Source organism: Eleutherodactylus coqui, chromosome 4 (assembly GCF_035609145.1).
Source record: "Eleutherodactylus coqui strain aEleCoq1 chromosome 4, aEleCoq1.hap1, whole genome shotgun sequence".
NCBI classification, from domain to species: Eukaryota; Metazoa; Chordata; class Amphibia; order Anura; family Eleutherodactylidae; genus Eleutherodactylus; species Eleutherodactylus coqui.
Window position 1 is genome coordinate 126,658,205 of NC_089840.1, and position 19,340 is coordinate 126,677,544.

Here is a 19,340-nt window from a genome sequence, read left to right on the forward strand (position 1 = left end):
CTACATGCATCCTGATTCCCACACATTACACACGCAGCTCTACTACATGCATGCTGACCGCACACATTACACAAACAGCTTTGCTACATGGAACATCCATTTACATCCATCCTGATTCCCACATATTACACACACAGCTTTACTACATGCATGCTGACCCAACACATCTCTCTCACACACGCAGCTCTGCTATTGTACATCCATCCTGACCCTACACATCACATGACACACACACACAGCTCTGCTACATGCATTATGATCCCCACACACCTCTACTACATCCATCCCGACCCACACATTACACACACACACACACAGCTCTACTGCATGCCACACATAGCTGTAGTACATCTGTCTTGATTCCCAAACATTACACACACAGCTCTGCTACATTGTACATTCATTATGATTGCCACACATCACACACACAGCTATACTACATCGATCCTGATTCCAAGAGATTACACACACAGCTCTACCACAACCATCCTGATTCCCCCACATTACACACACAGCTCTACTACATACATGCTGACCCCATACATTACACACACAATACATTACACACACACAGCTCTACTACATGCATGCTGACCCCACACACTACACACACAGCTCTGTTACAGTGTACATCCATCCTGACCCCACAGAACACATCACACACACAGCTCTACTACATCCATCTTGATTCCCACCCATTACACACACAGCTCGACTACATGCATGCTGACGCAACACATCACACACAGCTCTGCTACATTGTACATCCATCCAGATCCCACACATCACACACACAGCACATAACACACAGTTCTGCTACATCTTGATTCTCACACAGCTCTGCTATTCCACACCGCACCAGACTCCTGGATACAGTGATTACCCCAGTTCATGTAATTCCTGACTCCACCCACACAGGTGATCACATGACGGTGACCTCATCACAGGTCCTGCTAGTAGCTGCTGTCGGTTTATCCAGTATACAGCACTTTCTACCAAACTGCACAATTTCTCCTCCCACAACTTGAAAAAGAATCTGAGTTGAAACGTCATGTATGTTTTACGTTTGGAGGAATAAAAGAAGGATTTTATATTGTACCTTGCATACTGTCACATCTACTTTATTATCCTCCCACAACAGTGACGTCACCGCAGGTCCTTCAGCCCACTGGATCTCTTTTACCAAACTGCACAATGGCTCCTCCCACAGCAGTGATGTCACCACAGATCCTTTAGCCCACCGGATCTCTGTGGTGGTGGTAGGTTGGTGTTTTCTGTCCGGACCGCTGAGTTGTGTCTAAGATAATAATGGCTGAGTTGTATTCTCATTGTGTTATTTTCGTCCTCCTCTTTTCAAGAGCCCTAACTGTGTTGTTCTTCTGACGGTCAGACTCTGTGTTTTATATATGTTGTAGGACCTTAGATGACATCATCAGAAAGAGGGTGGGGGCAGAATGATGATGTCAACAGAGGTGGAGCATGAGAAGCACTCACATACTAACTGACAAGTGGTGGTTAGTAGTTTCATTGTTTTTAAATGTATCTAGTGGTTATTTTAGGAGAAACAGTAAGACTTCCTACTGTTCAAGTTGCATCGCGTCGCACAAAAACAGTGATTTTGTGTGATGAGATGCAACACAAAGGAAGGCTCAGTAGGGAAACATGTGCTGCAAAACGTGGCAATATTCAGCATGCCATGATTTTTTCTCTCTCGCAATGTAGCAGCCTATAAAACATTGCTAATGTGAAGGAACACATTAAAAAGCATGGGCTTCACATGCATGCGATTTGTAGCGCTGTCGCATCATGAGAAAAAAATCACGTGATTTTGAGTCCCGTGTGAAAGCGGCCTTAAAGGGGTTGTCTCACGCCGAAACAGGTTTTTTTTTTATTCAATAGGCCCCCCCGTTTGGCGCGAGACAAACCCAAGGGATGGGTTAAAAAAAAAAAAGTTTATTACTTACCCGAATCCCCGCGGTGCGGCAACTTCTTTCTTCCTTTACCAAGATAGCCGCCGGGATCTTCACCCACGATGCACCGCGGGTCTTCTCCCATGGTGCACCGTGGGCTCTGTGCGGTCCATTGCCGATTCCAGCCTCCTGATTGGCTGGAATCGGCACACGTGACGGGGCGGAGCTACGAGGACCAGCTCTCCGGCACGAGCGGCCCCATTCACCAGGGAGAAGACTGGACTGCGCAAGCGCGTCTAAAAACGCCAGAAGACAGCGAATGTAGATGGATCCATGGCGACGGGGGCGCTAGCAACGGAGCAGGTAAGTGAATAACTTCTGTATGGCTCATAATTAATGCACGATGTATATTACAAAGTGCATTAATATGGCCATACAGAAATGCTGAACCCCACTTGATTTCACGAGACAACCCCTTTAAGTGCATTTGCTGTTGAACGAACAGAGCTCGGAGGAATCAGCGTGTGTGGGGATGTTTAAATCTATCTAGTCTTTCCACACTTTCAGCCATTATCGAATCCTGTGGGTATCTGTTCCATAACTTTACGGTTCGCACAGCTTTAAAACTTTGTGATGAGAGTGCAACCCCTTGGCCCGGAAGCAATAATGACACTATGTTTTTCTGTTGTATCCGCCAACAAAGAGAAAAATATCTGATTATATTGGTTTCCCAGGAGTCGTTTACATATAATATCATTTCCACCGCTCAGCCTTTTCTTCTCTAGGGCAAATAAATTTAGTTTTGATAACTTATCTTCATTATTGAGGTCTTTCATGCCTCATATTAATTAGGCTGCTCTTCTTAAAGGGGTGTCTAGTTACCAGACAATGTTCCCCCTATAGTGCCCAGTATGCTAAAATAACAAAAGGGAAGTACTTCCCGATCTCTGCCGTCGCGATCCAGTGTTGCAGCCTTGCCGTGGTCCCGGTGCTTCTTGTGACAGATAATGTCACCAGTACTCACCTGACTGATGCAGCCAATCAGAGGCTGCAGTATCACTGCCCATTTTCCTGGCCATGGCCTGTGTGCCATGATGCCATGAGTTCAGAACGGTGACACTGCAGCCTCTGATTGGCTGTAGTGGTCAGGTAAATTCCACTGACGACATCTGCTACAAGAAACACCGTGACTACAGCACTGATTCACAGCAGCAGAGAACAGGTAACTACTGCTAATTTTGTTATTTTAGTACAGTAGACGCTATAGAAGCAATATTGTCCAGTAACCAGACCATCCCTTTAAAACATTAAATATTGCGCCTGTGCCAAACAATGAAGGGTTAAAGAGGTCACTTTTAGGTTCTGCACAGTCACATTGCACCTTTCAGACATAAAATATTTTATTCTCAGGCCCGGTGTTTTGACACTTTGCAAGGCTGTTTAGTGGATACAATAAGTTTACTAGTATAGTCGTATTAAAGCCTCAAACCGATATCCTAAGTGCAAAAGTTCTGTCAGAGTGATAGTTCTCTTTAACAAAAATCTTGCCACTTACTTTATTAGAGGGGTATTCTCATCCGGGCCCCAGAACTCATCCCACCCTGTCCCACCAGCCAGCGTACCCGGGCTCCAAAAGGTGTCCGAGTTCTTAAGGACCCAGACGACTCTCGGCTACACATGCTGTAAACAGTGTAGCACAATGAACTACAATGTTTCCTTGACTATTGATAAACAGAAACTGTAGTTTGCTGCGCTAGACTGTTTATGTAACTCCCATTCAAGTCTATAGAGCTACAGAAACGGCACAGGATGTTCAGTTGCTTCTGTACAACCCAGTCAACTCTCAGAGCCCGGATGGAGCGGCCAGCAAGATGTGGTGGGAGGTAGTCATGGGCCTCTCTTGTAGAGATAGCTGCAGGTCTCAGAGGTGGGAACCATATCTCTTAGACACTTCTGGCATATCTTGTGTCTGATATGGGAATACTATAAGAAGGTATGGTCCACCATAGTGCAACCAACGGATATATTCATTGTATTGCATATCATTACAGACGTTGTCCATTAGAGTATCATCAGAAAGGTATAAGGCAACAGTGCCAATGTAACAACCCACTACTCATACTACTTATGATTCAGGCATTGACAGTATTTTCACCTAGAGAGTTGAGCACTGCAGAAACCGCATGTTGTAGAAGTGACATGAAGTCATTAAGTGCGGTCTTGTTTTCCCCGTCCTCCTTCACCGTAGTTTTCAGTGACCATGAACCTGTACATAGCATTAGTTCAACAAGAAACACATTCTCTTTGCTGTCTTGTGCGTACAAATAGGATTTCCACGGCTCTGTCCCAGGTTTGCTTTTGGCAATAGTGTAAATGTTCAACATGTGAAGAGATGACTGTAGGAGATCCGGTTCCACATCCTTCTTCCACTCGATAGCCCAGCAATGGTCTGTGACTAGAGACACCCATTTTTCTTCAAACTGCTCGGGAGTCATTGAAATATTACTGACTAGTGTAATTACATGAGGAGGTTCTTTTTGAGATAATTCAGAATCCAACGACGTGTGAAGATCTATTGGGACACACAAAAAAACATGAATACTGAACAACTAGCCTCAGTCATAAGTAGAAGACTACTCTACTGGCGGGACGACATTTAGCTCTATAAGGCCGGCTTCACGCGGGCGATAAAATTGCACAAGATTTGTGTGTTGTGAGACGCACAAACATGAACCCCATTTTTTTGAATGGGGTCATACACATGAGCAATATTTTCATAAAACACAATGTGATGCTATGCAGGAAACAAATAGCGGCATGTTCTATCTTGTGCGTACTCTCACATCACAGCGCCAATTGTTTTCAATTGGGCCAGTGGCAACATCACTGGCCCCATTGAGAGCAATAGGAGAAACTCGGCAGCCCCGAAGTGATGTGAGGCTGTTTTGCCACGAAAACGCCTCGCATCCTCAGATTTCACATGGTGGGGAGCGCAATATGGGGGCGGGATTCACGGCCCTATATAGCGCTCACCTGCATGAAGTTAGACTTACTGCACTCCAACCCTGGCAGAACCAAATGTAAGAAGATACTCTTATCCAGGGCATGCCGCATTGTCTAGGTCAGGGGTCCCCAACCACCGGGCCGCGGACCGGGGCGGGGCCGTTGGGTGGTTAGCGCAGGTCCGCGGCACCGCCGGGAACTTTTGCTCTAAACACAAGGCCCGTGGCCCGAATCTGGCCCGCTGCCTTGTGCTATGTGGCCCGTGGCGTGCCAACGCCGCTGACCACTGAAGCGATTACCAGCGGGGGCGCTGCAGCTCCCCGCTGGTAATCGCGCTGTTCCCGGCTCACACACTTACGTCTGTGCAGCCAGATTCCCCTCCCCGAGTCCCCTGCTCATTAGTTCCGCAGGAGAGGACTCGGGGAGAAAGCGTTCCGGGCTGCATACTGATGTCCGGGCAAGCAGAGAGAGAGCGACAGCAGGGAGAAGGTAAGTATATGGGTTGGGGGGGCTGCCTATTACTGGGGAGGGGGGGCTGGTTATTACTGGGGGGTGGGAGCTAGTTATTACAGGGGAAAGGGCTGCCTATTACTGGGGGGGCTGGTTATTACTGGGGGGTGGGGGCTACTTATTACAGGGGAAGGGGCTGCCTATTACTGGGGGGGCTGGTTATTACTGGGGGGTGGGGGCTACTTATTACAGGGGAAGGGGCTGCCTATTACTGGGGGGGCTGGTTATTACGGGGGTGAGGCTGCCTATTACGGGGGGGGGGGGGCTGCCTATTATTGGGGTGGGGGGACCTGCTTATTACTAGGGGGGCTGCTTATTACTGGGGGGGGGCTGCTTATTACTGGGGGGGCTACTTATTACAGGGGAAGGGGCTGCTTATTACTGGGGGGGCTGGTTATCACTGGGGGTGGGGGCTACTTATTACAGGGGAAGGGGCTGCCTATTACTGGGGGGGCTGCCTATTACAGGGGGGGTCTGCTTATTACAGGGGAGGGGGGCTGGTTATTACTGGGGGGGGCTGCTTATTACTAGGGGGGCTGCTTATTACTGGGGGGGCTACTTATTACAGGGGAAGGGGCTGCCTATTACGGGGGGGGGGGGGCGCTGCCTATTACTGGGGGGGGCTGCTTATTACTGGGGGGGGGGGACCTGCTTATTACTGGGGGGGGACCTGCTTATTACTGGGGGGGGAACCTGCTTATTACAGGGGGAGAGGCTGCTAATTACTGAGGGATGGGGGCTGTCTATTACTGGGGGGGAGATAAATTATATGCTGCCCTATGTGTGTGCTGGGGGAGGGGGGATAGATTATATACTGCCCTATGTGTGTACTGCCAGGACATTCTAAATGTCATAATTAAATAAGAATGCACTAAACTCCAATCCCCTTCGTAACCCCGCCCCCTATAACCAAAGCCCCGGCCATGTCCCGCCCAACCCTGCCAGGCCTTGTAAAAAATGGTCTTGCTTGAAGCCGGTCCCTGGTGCCAAAAAGGTTGGGGACCACTGGTCTAGGTAATGAAAAAGGCTATCCTGAAAACACACACACTTACCTTCTGCAAGAGATCTGGTAGCTGGGTTCCTCGCAATGGGCAGCTCACATTTGCCTGAGTTGGCTGCAATTGACTCCCAAAGTTTCTTATCGTATAAAGGAGTCAATGTGTTAAAAAAGGTCACCCAGCTATTAATGGGTTGTTCTGTCCTGTCAGCTAGGACTCCCAATGAGGAGTCAGACTTTGGACCGCTGAGCACTTTCTTCACCTCATTAATTCCAGAGGATAAGAGTCTGTAGTAGAAGAGGCCTCGATCACGTACGGCCATGTTAGCTTCTTCTTCTGTGAAGACATAGTCATTTTAGTAATAGACACTGCAATTTAATTGGCAGTATTGTCTATGAACTATACACTAGCAGCCAGAGCAGCTGGACATCAAAAGGGTATTAACCCCACATGACCTCCCCCCCCCCCCCCACACACACACACCTCTCCATTTTCAGTTTTTTCCTCCCCATTTTAAAAAAAGCCATATTCATCCATCAACATGGCTGTCTGAGGGCATTTTTATTGCAGGACAAGTTGTATTTTTCAATGGTACTACGTAATATACCATATCATGTACTGAAAAACTATATATATATGTTTTATTAGGTGTAAAAAGCTAAAAAAGAAAAAAAGTTTTTTTCAAATTTATAGTCGCTCATTTTTAAAATTAGTATATTTATGATAAAATAAAGTACAGGAATGGGCTCCATATTTTGTTTTCATCAGTTTATATATAATTTGTATAGTCTCAGATCGCAGGGCAAATATGGCGATGAGAGATGAGCGAGCATACTCGCTAAGGGCAAATACTCGAGCGAGTACTGTCCTTAGCGAGTACCTGCCCGCTCGGAAGAAAAGATTCGGGTGCCGGCGGGGGTGAGCGGTGAGTTGCGGGAGTGAGCAGGAGGGAGGGGGGAAGAGAGAGAGAGAGAGATCTCCCCCCCCCCCCCTGCCCCGAATCGTTTCTCACGAGCGGGCAGGTACTCGCTAAGGACAATACGCTCGAGTACGCTCACTTATCTCTAATGGCGATGGTTTAGGTTGGCGTCAAGTCATTTTTTTGCATATATTTTTTTATTCTGTAGTTTCTTTTACTCACATTTAAAAAGAAAATCGTTTAAAAAATTTGTCCCCAATGATGTCATATATGACATCTGAGGGTCAGTCACATGGTCTTTTTATTTTTTTTAAATTTCACTCTTTTCCCCCATGGCTGGGGCATCCATAGCAGCATGATCCATAGAAGCAACATCCATAGGAGCCCCAGTTATAGGGAAAACCATCCCCCTGAAGTGACAATATTCACTGCCAGCGCTGATCTGGGTATCCTAAGACCCTGCAGCTTTGACTTGCTAAGGGGCACCCGGCAGTAAAGTAATCACCAGGTCAAATAGCAGAAGCAGCACTTCTGCTTTCTCCGTTCACTACATAGCGCTCATTGAGTGCCATATAGCCCACAAAAGAAAAGGCAGACATGCCTAAAATCACTACTGTCTTCTCCTCTGGGTCCTCAGCGGTGTCTGACAGCCAAGGACAGTGCACCACAATTTGAAGCTTTACTATGCCATAAAAGTGTTGTAAAGCCCTGATAAATTTCCCCTACAGTGTCCTAACATTTTGTTAATTCCTCAATATATGCCTAGACATGGAGGAAATAAAACGTACCATCGACTATGTACATATGCAGATTACTCGCTCTACAAAAATAAATAATACCTGCAGGTAGGTCTATGTGAGTACTTACCTATACAATAATGGATCAGACGTCCCAGTATGTCCTGACACTCCGCAGGCCGAGAAAGGAAGAGTCGAACAAGAGCAGCGAGGAGCTCCATCTTCACGGTTGGGGAGACCTCGGTTTTAACATTCTCAGCATAGTCCTCTAAGACGTAGGGTGCATTTGGAATAAACTCTCCGTGCATCCCAAGGAGCCAGATCAACGCCTGCTTCCCCTAAAGACAGTGAAGATAAGATCAATTATCCTAAATGTACACAGAAACAAAGTAGGCGCTTCACAGATTTGGGAATGACAAGGGTCCGAGTATTACTGTATGAAGATCACTCTCGCATTACAGAGGAGCTTGGGCTAATGACCTTACTAATGACTAAGAGCTCTTTCACACGGGCGTCATTTTCATGCATAATAGGCACGTGAAAAAAATCGCAACTAGCTTGGGCAAAAATCGCGTGAACGGAGTTGCTATGCAGAAGGCCTGAACTTCATTCGCGCATTAACAAGAGGGAATTGGCACGGCTAACAGCACAGTCTTATCCATATTTGCAAAAAGGTATTTTGGGTGGAAAATCTCAGGATAATAGGCCTTAGGCAAAAACACTAAATATAAATGTCTGCCGCAATTGAACTGCTATGCAATGAGATGCTTTACAGATAGTGGACGCCCATAGGGGCATAGCTGTGGGCATAATTAAACAAACTTAAGCGTTCTTGCGAAAGCGACATTTTGCGTGGGGAAAAGCGATATTTACAGATGCAAACAAACAGGGGAGCGTAGTAGGCAGCCGTCAAAACACCTGATGAATATAGAGCCAACACTATTGTCGCTGTGCGGCTTTCTGGCGAATAGAAACACCGCGCACACGCTTGCGTCTAACACCCTTCCCCATGGCTTGCATTGGCAATTAACTGACTAGTTAAGGCGAGGGTGGTTCCCAGCTAAACTCCCTTCCCCTCCCTTTTCGTCCAGCTCTCATAGTAGTCTATGGAAACTCCTGCGCAGCTCACACCAAAGGTAGGTCAGGTCCTATCTTTTCTCGCTCCACGGACCGTAGATGCGGGCAGTGCCATCACGCATGTCCTATCTTTGTTAGGTCTGAGCTTTTTGCACGTCTAAAATTCCTTCATCTGAACGTTTCTATAGAAAACCATTGGTTCTATTAGACGCAATTTGTTCATGCGCTCATTCTGCGCAAAAACGATGCCCTTATCAAAGAGCTATTGTTTGTACAAGCGAACGATGAGAGTTCCCTCGTGCAGCCTGTTTATACAGCCAAATAAATTGTTCAGTTGTTTACATTCACTGCACCAATATATGAACAACTAAACGATGGTTTTTTACATGGAGCCATGTGTAAACGAGCGAACTATGATTTTTATGCCTGCATAAAATGAATGGCAAATCAGAAGAGAACGAGTTCTCATTTGGCGTTCAGTCGTTGGCTGTGTTTACACTGAACAATTACGCAGGTTTTTTTAATGAAATAATCGTCCCTTATGTTCCCCTTTAACACAAGCTTCACACTCCTATCTCCAAGATTGTTTCCGAGCTGCACCAGTTCCCTGGAATGTGCTACTGCAGACAATTAGGTTAATTCCCAACACCCACAGTTTAAGGCCAACTTCACTGGGACCAGTGCGAGTGAATCACAGCCTGATATCGCGCTCGCCAACATGCAATATTCCCATGGATACGAAGCGGTTTTATCTCAAAACCGCCTAGCAATTCCTCTGGTGAAGTAGCAACGAGGGATCGCAGAGTTTCTTGAAAATGGTTTTCAATGGGGAAACCTTGCATCGCGTGCTCCTAGCATGTGGTGCGATGCCGCCACCGGCCCCATTGAAAACAATGTTAGATGCGAAGGCACGCCCAAAGATAGGACGTGCCACGATTTGTTTCCCACATCACGGTGCGATGGGGAAAAAAGAAATCGCTTATGTGTATGACTCTCACAAAGTACAAATCTCACGCGATTTTCTTGACCGTGTGAAAACGGCCTTAAGCATGCCCTAAAAACAAATCTTTTTAGGAAGGCCTACCACATTCCCTAATCTAACTCTACACCATTCAGCCCATTTCTATATTCCCCCCTGGAAATCTGACCATCCCACTGTATCCCAACACCCCATAAATCCCAATGCAATTCCCATCTCCATATACAGATACTGGCTGGTTCACACAGCTTTATGTAGAATTTCCCATTTACTTAAAAGCTGTGTAGAGCATTGTAGCACTGTTATCTGTTGTGTCACCCCTACTTCTGCTTGGTCTACGTTCTTGTGAGCAGGGCCCTCACTCCTACTATTAATACTGTCTATGGGGTTAATACTGTATATTAGGTCTCATTTACCCAATATTCTCTCTGGACTTGTAAAATGCTGTGAAATACGTTGGTGCTATTAATTCTTACCTCATTATCCTGGATGTTGTCTTCACAACCGGGAACGGCCTGGCATACCGACGCTGTGCATTGTGGGCAGAGCCAAACAAGATCACGAAAAGTTTGCATGACAGCTGGAAAGAACAACAAGTAATTGGAGGGTCAATGTTTTAGTGACATTATTTCTTTTACTACTTCTTAAATGCTTTCCAGTAGATTGGCGCATGATGTGAGATACGGTTAGAGATAAGGTACTATTTAGGGTTTTATCTCTTCTATGCAAAGTTTCCTCTGACTTCCCCTCTCAGTGGTAAGCTGCTAGCCCTTCTGATACGATGTCTGTAGCTATTTGTCAATAGAAAAACAAGCCTTTGAACTTTTGGATACATTTACAAGTGGCCTTCACTTGTGGCAAAGTTCTGCACAACAACTGTGTGACGAATATATGCCGTTTTGGTCAATTTGCCCTGAGAAAGGGATGTGGCTCTCATGAAAACAAGTCTGATATCATGCAGTCACAAGGCAACGTTCATCACTCAACGCCATGAAAGGACAAAAGGAGGCCACAAATTAAGTGCTCATTTTCTTTTGCCCCAGAAGTAAGCCTATAACTCGCACAAGCACCAAAATTGTGAATTTTTGAAGTCTTACGCCGGTCACAGTCATGTTTTCTAGTAGGGGCAGTGGCCCTTCATATTTATGCCAGAAACTGGCATAAATCATAGCTGGTGAAGGTTTTATTCTGGCTTGCGCTTCTTAATACATTTGTCGCCCTTATGCCAGAGCACAGTTTACTTGGACCAGCGTATGAAGCGCCCCACTGAGTATAAGGATCATGGAAATATACTTGAGGATTTTCGTGGACATCACACTAGACTGTATCATCGTCTGATGCACCAATAGGGGGCACTGATGCACATGAACACTCTTACTTCTATATAAACCACAATGCATATGGAATACAGTGTACTGTCTTGGGCATTAGTGTACAGAAGACATAGAAGAGTTTGAACAGGTCCAGTGGTGGGCAACAAGAGTAAGAAATGGAATGGCGACTGCAGAATTGGTTCAAACTGGTTTGGATGCCTTTCTTGATAGTGATAATATTACAAATGTCTTAAATCTAAAATAATTTATTTTCTTTTTTTTTTACACTGAGATGCCAAAAGTCATAGGATAGCAGTATGTAAACTGATTATGAAGTGGCGTTACCACAGGTGACAGCTTGGAAACGCTCACATGTGTATAAGTTGTGAGGTGTTATCTTGGAAGGTTGAACACTGGCCAGCATGCTTATAGCAAGGCAACATGAATTATTGGAGTTTGATGAGGCGTGATAGTTGGTGCTAGACTGATGGGACATTCCATTTCCAAAGGTGTGAAAGCATTTAACATTCCTCGATCTGCAGTATCAAGTGTGTTCTGGGAATATATCATTGAAGACATTGCCACCCACAGTGGACAGCACATTGGCCGCCCACAGGTGCTTAATGATCATGAGCGGCAGCATCTGGCTAGAATGGTCTATGTGAACAGACAAGTGACTCTGGCAGAAATTACATCTACATTCATTGTAGGAGGCCCCACACATATCCTGCAGGATAGTGCAGCTTCTATGGGATAGGAGAGCAGAAGACCCACCCAATCGCCTTTGTTAACATCCCGACACTGGATATAGCGCTTCATCTGGCTCATGAGGTTGCTAACTAGAGCCTGATACCAATTGTTTAGGCTGACGGTAGGGTTTGTGTGTGGCATAGACCCCATGAAGCCATGGACCTCGGTTGTCAACAAGGTACTGTGCAGACTGGTGGTGGTTCCATACTGGTAAGGGATTCATGGCAGGGGTTAAATTCACTGGTTCATCTAAACATGTCATTGACTGGTGCCAAGTAGGCTTCACTGTTTGGTGACCATTTACAGCCCTCATGGACTTCATGTCTGTGTACAATGATAGAATATTCCAGCAGGATAATGCACCATGCCATCAACGACCAAGTTGTCCAGAATTGGTTTGAGGAGAACTAAAGAGTTCCTAAAAATGGTGCGGCCTGCATATTCACCTGACAGGAGCCCAATCAAGCATTTATGGGATGTGGTGGAGAGGTCCATTCACACCCAAGATAGTACACTTAAATACCATGGATCTATGGTTGACTAGCCAGAAGGTACGACTGAACAGCCATCCAGACGTCTTCCTTCCACTTGTGGAATCGATGCCATGTTGAGTTGCTGCACCTTGCTCGGTTAGAGGGGATCCTACACAATATTAGTCCTGCCCCCGTGACTTTTGTCATTTCAGTGTAATTCAGTCTTTTTTAGTTTAGCTTTGGGATATTGTTCACATGGCAGATTTTGGCAGAGATTCTGAATGGGAATCAATGTCACCGTCTTCCAGGTGCAGATTCTTCAATCATGGATTTGAAATTTGTTTTGCAGAAGAAAAAAAAGGAGTGACATGCTATTACTTACCATGGGTCTGTGCGGCATCCACATCACAAACAGTGTGTGGATTCTGGCCCATTCACAAGGGCAAGATCCATGTGCGGATCCGCAGCAGAAATCCGAAACTTAGCCACAGATTTCTGCCGTGGTTTCAGAGGCAGAATCTGCGTCAGATTCCACCGTGTGCGCATAACCTTACTTAGTGTAAGTTTAACTTGATAGGTAGGCAAGTACCACAATCTACCTTACAAAGGTCCATTAGTGTGCCTTCACATGTGCCAAGATATTCCACATGGAAAATATCTGCACTAAAATCCTCATGTCTAACATATAGATTTTTATGTAAATTTGTGGCCGAATCACTGCAGGTTTGTAATGATTGCACCATTGTAAATCCGCAGTGATTATATGACAAATCCAAATTAGAAATGAGGATTTATGTGCGGATATGTTCCATGCGGAATATCCTGGCGCGTGTGAAAGCACAGTTATACAAGAATATAGAAACTTACCTGAAGTAATATGTTCTTGTTTGTAGTCAAGCAACCCAGCCAAGATCTTCACACATTTCTCACTGTAAGTTCTTGCAATGCGGCCTGAAAAGAGTCAAATATTATAGAAGCCCTTTGTACACAAACTTCTTCTAACAGCCATCTCCATTAAATGGAGGCGTTCTGTAGGCAACCCTCTCACCAACGGCCCTTTCGTTGGATTTTTCCCACTTAATGCTTTTCTGTCCAGAGAATACAAAGCATCACAATTCCATTAAAAACAAAAATATGTGAATCTCTTTTGGTTGGTAACTTTGGACAGAACGTAGACTGGTTCAGTGGCAGATGCAAGGGACACAACTGTGAGCAATGCACTGCGTGGCACCAGTAGACACCAGACTGCCTGGGCACTCCACAAGGGAACACCAGATGAGTGCTAAACATGTCTAGAAGTAAAGTTTTGTAATGCTAAAATCAGAAAAGAAGTCACTTCGTGGCACAAGGGAAACCCAAAAGGTACCTTTACACTGAGCAGGTCAAACAGGGCCCTTCAGAGCGCCGGACCAGAAGGTAAGCATGAAGGCTGCTTTATTTTCACAATTACAAGTACAAGCAAGGGTGATGCGTTTCGCTGCTGGGACTGGCAACTTTCTCTAACCATGACAAGATGTTCAAAAGCACATAACTTTATACATAATGGGCGGGCACTAGAAGCCATAGGACAGAGGGCAGTCCTCCTGCCAATATTACAGTAGTCTCCAATATATAAAACATACCCGTTAGGAAAACCACATCTATTACAAACATAATAAACATATTCCAAGTGTAATGAAGGAGGTTTTACACTTGGAATATATTTAACAGGTATATTTTAGAAATTAAGCAATGCTGTAATATTGGCAGGAGGACTGCCCTCTGACCTGTCGCTTCTAGTGCCCATCCATTATGTATCTTGTCATGGTCTGAGGAAGTCACCAGTCCAAGCGGCGAAACGCATCACCCTCAGAACGTTTTCACACGGCCAAGAAAATCGTCCAAGATTTGTGCGTTGCAAGACGCACAAATCTCATACGAACATGAACCTCATTCTTTTGAATGGGGTAATATACATGAGCAATTTTTTTCCCCGCTTTGTGGTGTGGGCAAAGATAAGAAAAAGAAATCACAGCATGTCCTATCTTTGGGCGTTCCCTCAGAGTGCCCAGCATTGCAGCTGGCACAACATGGCATGGTGTGTGAGGTGCTACTGAGTGCAATGTTATGTTTACCATTTAAAAACAATGGGAAAAACTCTGCTACTTCCCTGAGGGGATGTCGCTTTAACACAAAAACGCCTCGTATATGTGGGGACACTGCATGCTGGCGAGCGCAATATCCGGTCGAGCTTCACGATCAGATATCGCACTCGCTCGTCTGAGGTTAGGCTCACATGTACTTTTAATTGTGAAGATAAAGAAGATGTTATACTTCCTAACTGGTCCGGCGCTCTGAAGGGTCCTATTTCCCCTGTATCTGCATCCTCTGGGAGGGACCCTGGAACATAGCAGCCACCATATAAACGGTGTGCTATCCCAGCCTCATCAGGTGAGCAGCATTCATTATAACCTCATTATGTAGAATGTATCAAAAATCACGCGAGGCGCGTTTCTTCATTTTTCTGTAAGCATTCCTGCAATCTTTACACTGAGCGACTATTGTTCAAATAGTCTCTCTGAAAAAGTTGCTGAAGTCTGTAAACAGTGATTGACTGCCGATGCTCGATGAGCCAATCACAGTGCTCGCTTTGCTGGAGACAGTGTATTCAAAGCTCCGTCACCAGCAGAAGATCAGCTGTAAGACGAGGAGGACGCAGCACCGCCGCGGACACGATTGGGACGCCGCGAACCAGGTGAGTATAAGCCCCTCCCCCCGAAAATAAGACACTGTGCCCTTTTTGGGGCAAAAATTAATATGAGTGTCTTATTTTCGTGCAAACACTGTAGAGTAATTATTAGGAAATTATAGCACCATTGTTTCTGGTGACGCAATGCGCACACACACACCCACACAGCTCTGCTACATGCACGTGACACACACAGCTCTGCTACCTGTACGTGACACTACACAGCTCTGCTACCTGTACATGACACTACACAGCTCTGCTACATGCACGTGACACACACACAGCTCTGCTACCTGTACGTGACACTACACAGCTCTGCTACCTGTACGTGACACAAACACACAGCTCTGCTACCTGCACGTGACACACACAGTTCTGCTACCTGCACGTGACACACACAGCTCTGCTACCTGCACGTGACACAAACACACAGCTCTGCTACCTGCACGTGACACACACAGCTCTGCTACCTGCACGTGACACACACAGCTCTGCTACCTACACGTGACACACACAGCTCTGCTACCTACACGTGACACACACAGCTCTGCTACCTGTACGTGACACTACACAGCTCTGCTACATGCACGTGACACACACACAGCTCTGCTACCTGTACGTGACACTACACAGCTCTGCTACCTGTACGTGACACTACACAGCTCTGCTACCTGCACGTGACACAAACACACAGCTCTGCTACCTGCACGTGACACAAACACAGCTCTGCTACCTGCACGTGACACACACAGCTCTGCTACCTGCACGTGACACACACAGCTCTGCTACCTGCACGTGACACACACAGCTCTGCTACCTACACGTGACACACACACAATTCTGAAACATGCACATCACATACAGCTCTGCTACATACATTTTTCATCCAATACAACAGGGATCACAACCAGCACAGCAGAGTCCTGCATACACTGACCACCCGTTGATCATGTGGCCCTGGACTCCTCCCACACAGATGACTGATCACGACGGTGACCTCATCACAGGTGCTGTAAGCATACGGCTTCTGTCCAGCTCTGCAGGTTTTTAATAAAGTGAAGCACCTGTGATGGTGTCACCGTCATGTGATCAGGGACAGAGCATGTAACTTACTCACAGATACAGAGCTCAGGTGACTGATCCCATGATAGTGGCATCATCACATGTAACTCACAGAGTCACTCACAAAGAGATAGGTTGTAGTTAGTTTTCCATAGAAACTGAAGGCGCGGCGGTTTGTAGGGGATGTAGTCCGCCCATAATCTGCACAGGGATGAAGGACCTGTGATGACGTCACCATCATGTTATCAGGGACAGAGCATGTAACTCACTCACAGATACAGAGCTATCCTATAAGCACACGGCTGCTGTCAGGCTCTGCATGTTTTATGTTTTACCCCTTTTGATGACGTCACAGTCATGTGATCAGGGGTGGAGCATATAACTCACTCACGAACAGGTAGTATTTTGAATATCTCTCTAACTTGATCCGGAATTATAAAAATATGATATATTTCCCTATAAAAATGTAAAGAAAAAAAAATTCAAAAGATTAGACTTTCTAGAAAAGTTTAGAAACATTTTAAAGAATGACTAGATAATTCGGCTCAGTTCACATTAGGTCTGCAGTGGTTGTTTGCCTATGGACCAGGACACCTCCTGGTACATACCTTAATAGTATCTATAGACCCTCATTCACCCGATGGAGACTAAGGTCACGCTCACATGACCATATATAAAAACGCAGCGTTTTTTTACCTGCGTGCGGAGCTGCATTTTTGTGCACATTCGCATGGGTATTTTGGGGGCACTAAAACCGCAGACAAGCAAACCGACGGTGTCATTTTTTCCCCCTCCCAGTGGCATAGCAACCTGTGTAAAAAAAAGCACCCCATTCATTTTGATGGGTGATTTATGAGTAAAATACGTGCAAAAACGCTGAAAATAGGACATGCTGCACCTGATTTTGCGTGTATAAAAAAAGCGGCACAAAAACGCTAGTGTGAGGGGCCCCAAATATGGAGGTTTAGTGCTGAGTATTTTGAGGCAAAAAAATGCACATACGAGTGGCCAACAAGTGTCCCTGAGGCCTTGTCGGGCTGGCATACCTCACTATATCTTTTTGCTCAAGCATATGGAATAGCGCACTCTTTCATTGACTTGTTGCACTATAGGATTTTTACATTTATTTTACATGGAAGCCTATGGGTGACGTATGCTAGGAAATCTACAGATGCATGTTGTACCTCCATTGTATACTGCAAACAGTGTATTCAGCCTTATATTTTTACCATAATACAAAAAAAAAAAAAGGAAATAAAGGAAAAACAAGTACAATTCCCATGACGTATTGGTATCACTTATTGTTGTACTTTGATAGTATGTGAATTGTAACTGTCATATGGTAAAATGCTATGTATAAAACGTGTTTTACCAGCGCGTGGCGCTCCGTATCACCGTGTTTGTAATCGCATATGCCTGTGTATAACAGCGTATCTCACGCCCGCTGTCCTGCAACGGCTTTCTGGTTTCTTCTTTTTATCTTTCTTTGTATTTTAAGCAACAAGTGTATAAAATGGCGCACATACGCAATGTAATACTCAGTAAAATAGAACAAGCTCAAAAATATGCAACTTTTTATGCCAAAAACTTAAGCTTGTGCACAACAGTTTTACAAATGTGCCAGTATGTCTTATTGGTATGATTACCTATTGCGAAGACTGCAGTGTGGGCAAGCTGTGTGGATACATCCGTGCAGCAGACACGAAGCTCTTCTAATATGTTGTGCACATTCTCATCGTTGACCAGTTCACACAAGATGTCTATCTTCTGGTTTTTGATATAATGAGGATCATTGTAAGAACAGAAAAACTTTTTGTAATGGTTGCCAAAATGCCCTGGCAAGCTGCGGAGGATCTCTCTAACATGGCACAATGCGGCAAAGCACATCTCCCGACTCTCCGAAGTGCAGGCGGCGAGCAGCGGAGCTTTCAGCCGGATGAGGACATCTGACTGGACGTGAGGAAACGCTTTTGCTAAAACCAAGAAGAGTTTGGTGGCTCCCATGACCACGCTGACGTGAGTGCTCTTCAGATAATTGTCCACTATATTAAGTATATCGAATACCTCCTCTTCGCTCCGTGGTTTGTAGCGCAGAAGGAATGTTAAAACTTCACTTTGTCCCCATTGATCCAAATCAGCTATCCTAAAAAAAAAAAATGCTAATAGTAATTTTGCAATGAGTCAAAAGTACATAATAATATTAGTAACTGTGCAGTCAGGGTTTTATTAATGTAGCTTCCAAAAACTCTCCAGGCTCTCCATAAATAAGGGCCCTGTGCACTCAATGATAATCGTTCAGTGTAAATGCTGCCGCGACCCAACGACTACTGATATTCATTCATCGTTCAGTTTCTGCAGGCATAAAAATCACAGGACGATCGGATCGATCCGTGTAACCAGCAGTCGATCATCTATGAGCGACTGCCTGTCTACTGTAAATGGAGATGGGCGACTGAAGTAATCTCCGACCCGCTCTACCGCCATTCACTGAGCAGTGATTGCTCCTGTGTGACTGTACAAGAGCGGCTGTCGCTGGGACGGCTGTTGGGCACTTCGGCGCCCAATCGTACATAAAAGAGCCCTAAGGCTGTGTTCACGCAGGCCGCATCTTCTGATGTAGACCTCTGATGGAGGGCTTTGATATTATTCACTGTATAGGCATACACTGGTATATATCTTTTTACTATATATATATAGTTGAAAACCGTTTATGGTTACTGTTACTCTCTTCAGCAATGAGTCTCTCTGTCTCCATCTTTGCTGCTGTGATTTGCTTTTTATATAATTCATTTTTTCCTTATAGGTTTTTAGTGCTTCTTCGCTGCCTTCTTCTTTTAGTAGTTTAAACACCTTTTTGTTGCTTATCTCCCCCCTTACATCC

The 19,340-nt window shown here is 45.4% G+C and overlaps 1 protein-coding gene across 1 annotated transcript in view; it reads right to left on the minus strand.

The window, feature by feature from the left end:
* Positions 1–3,292: 3,292 nt before the first annotated feature.
* AP4B1 (adaptor related protein complex 4 subunit beta 1) overlaps positions 3,293–19,340 on the minus strand; it is a 28,858-nt gene continuing 12,810 nt past the window's right edge. The window contains exons 6-11 of the mRNA XM_066600075.1: positions 18,106–18,602; positions 13,537–13,620; positions 10,610–10,713; positions 8,208–8,415; positions 6,476–6,757; positions 3,293–4,482 (exon numbers count right to left, since the gene is read on the minus strand). Coding sequence (XP_066456172.1) covers positions 4,043–4,482; positions 6,476–6,757; positions 8,208–8,415; positions 10,610–10,713; positions 13,537–13,620; positions 18,106–18,602 — 1,615 coding nt within the window. The 3' untranslated portion in view covers positions 3,293–4,042. The remainder of the gene's footprint in view (positions 4,483–6,475; positions 6,758–8,207; positions 8,416–10,609; positions 10,714–13,536; positions 13,621–18,105; positions 18,603–19,340) is intronic.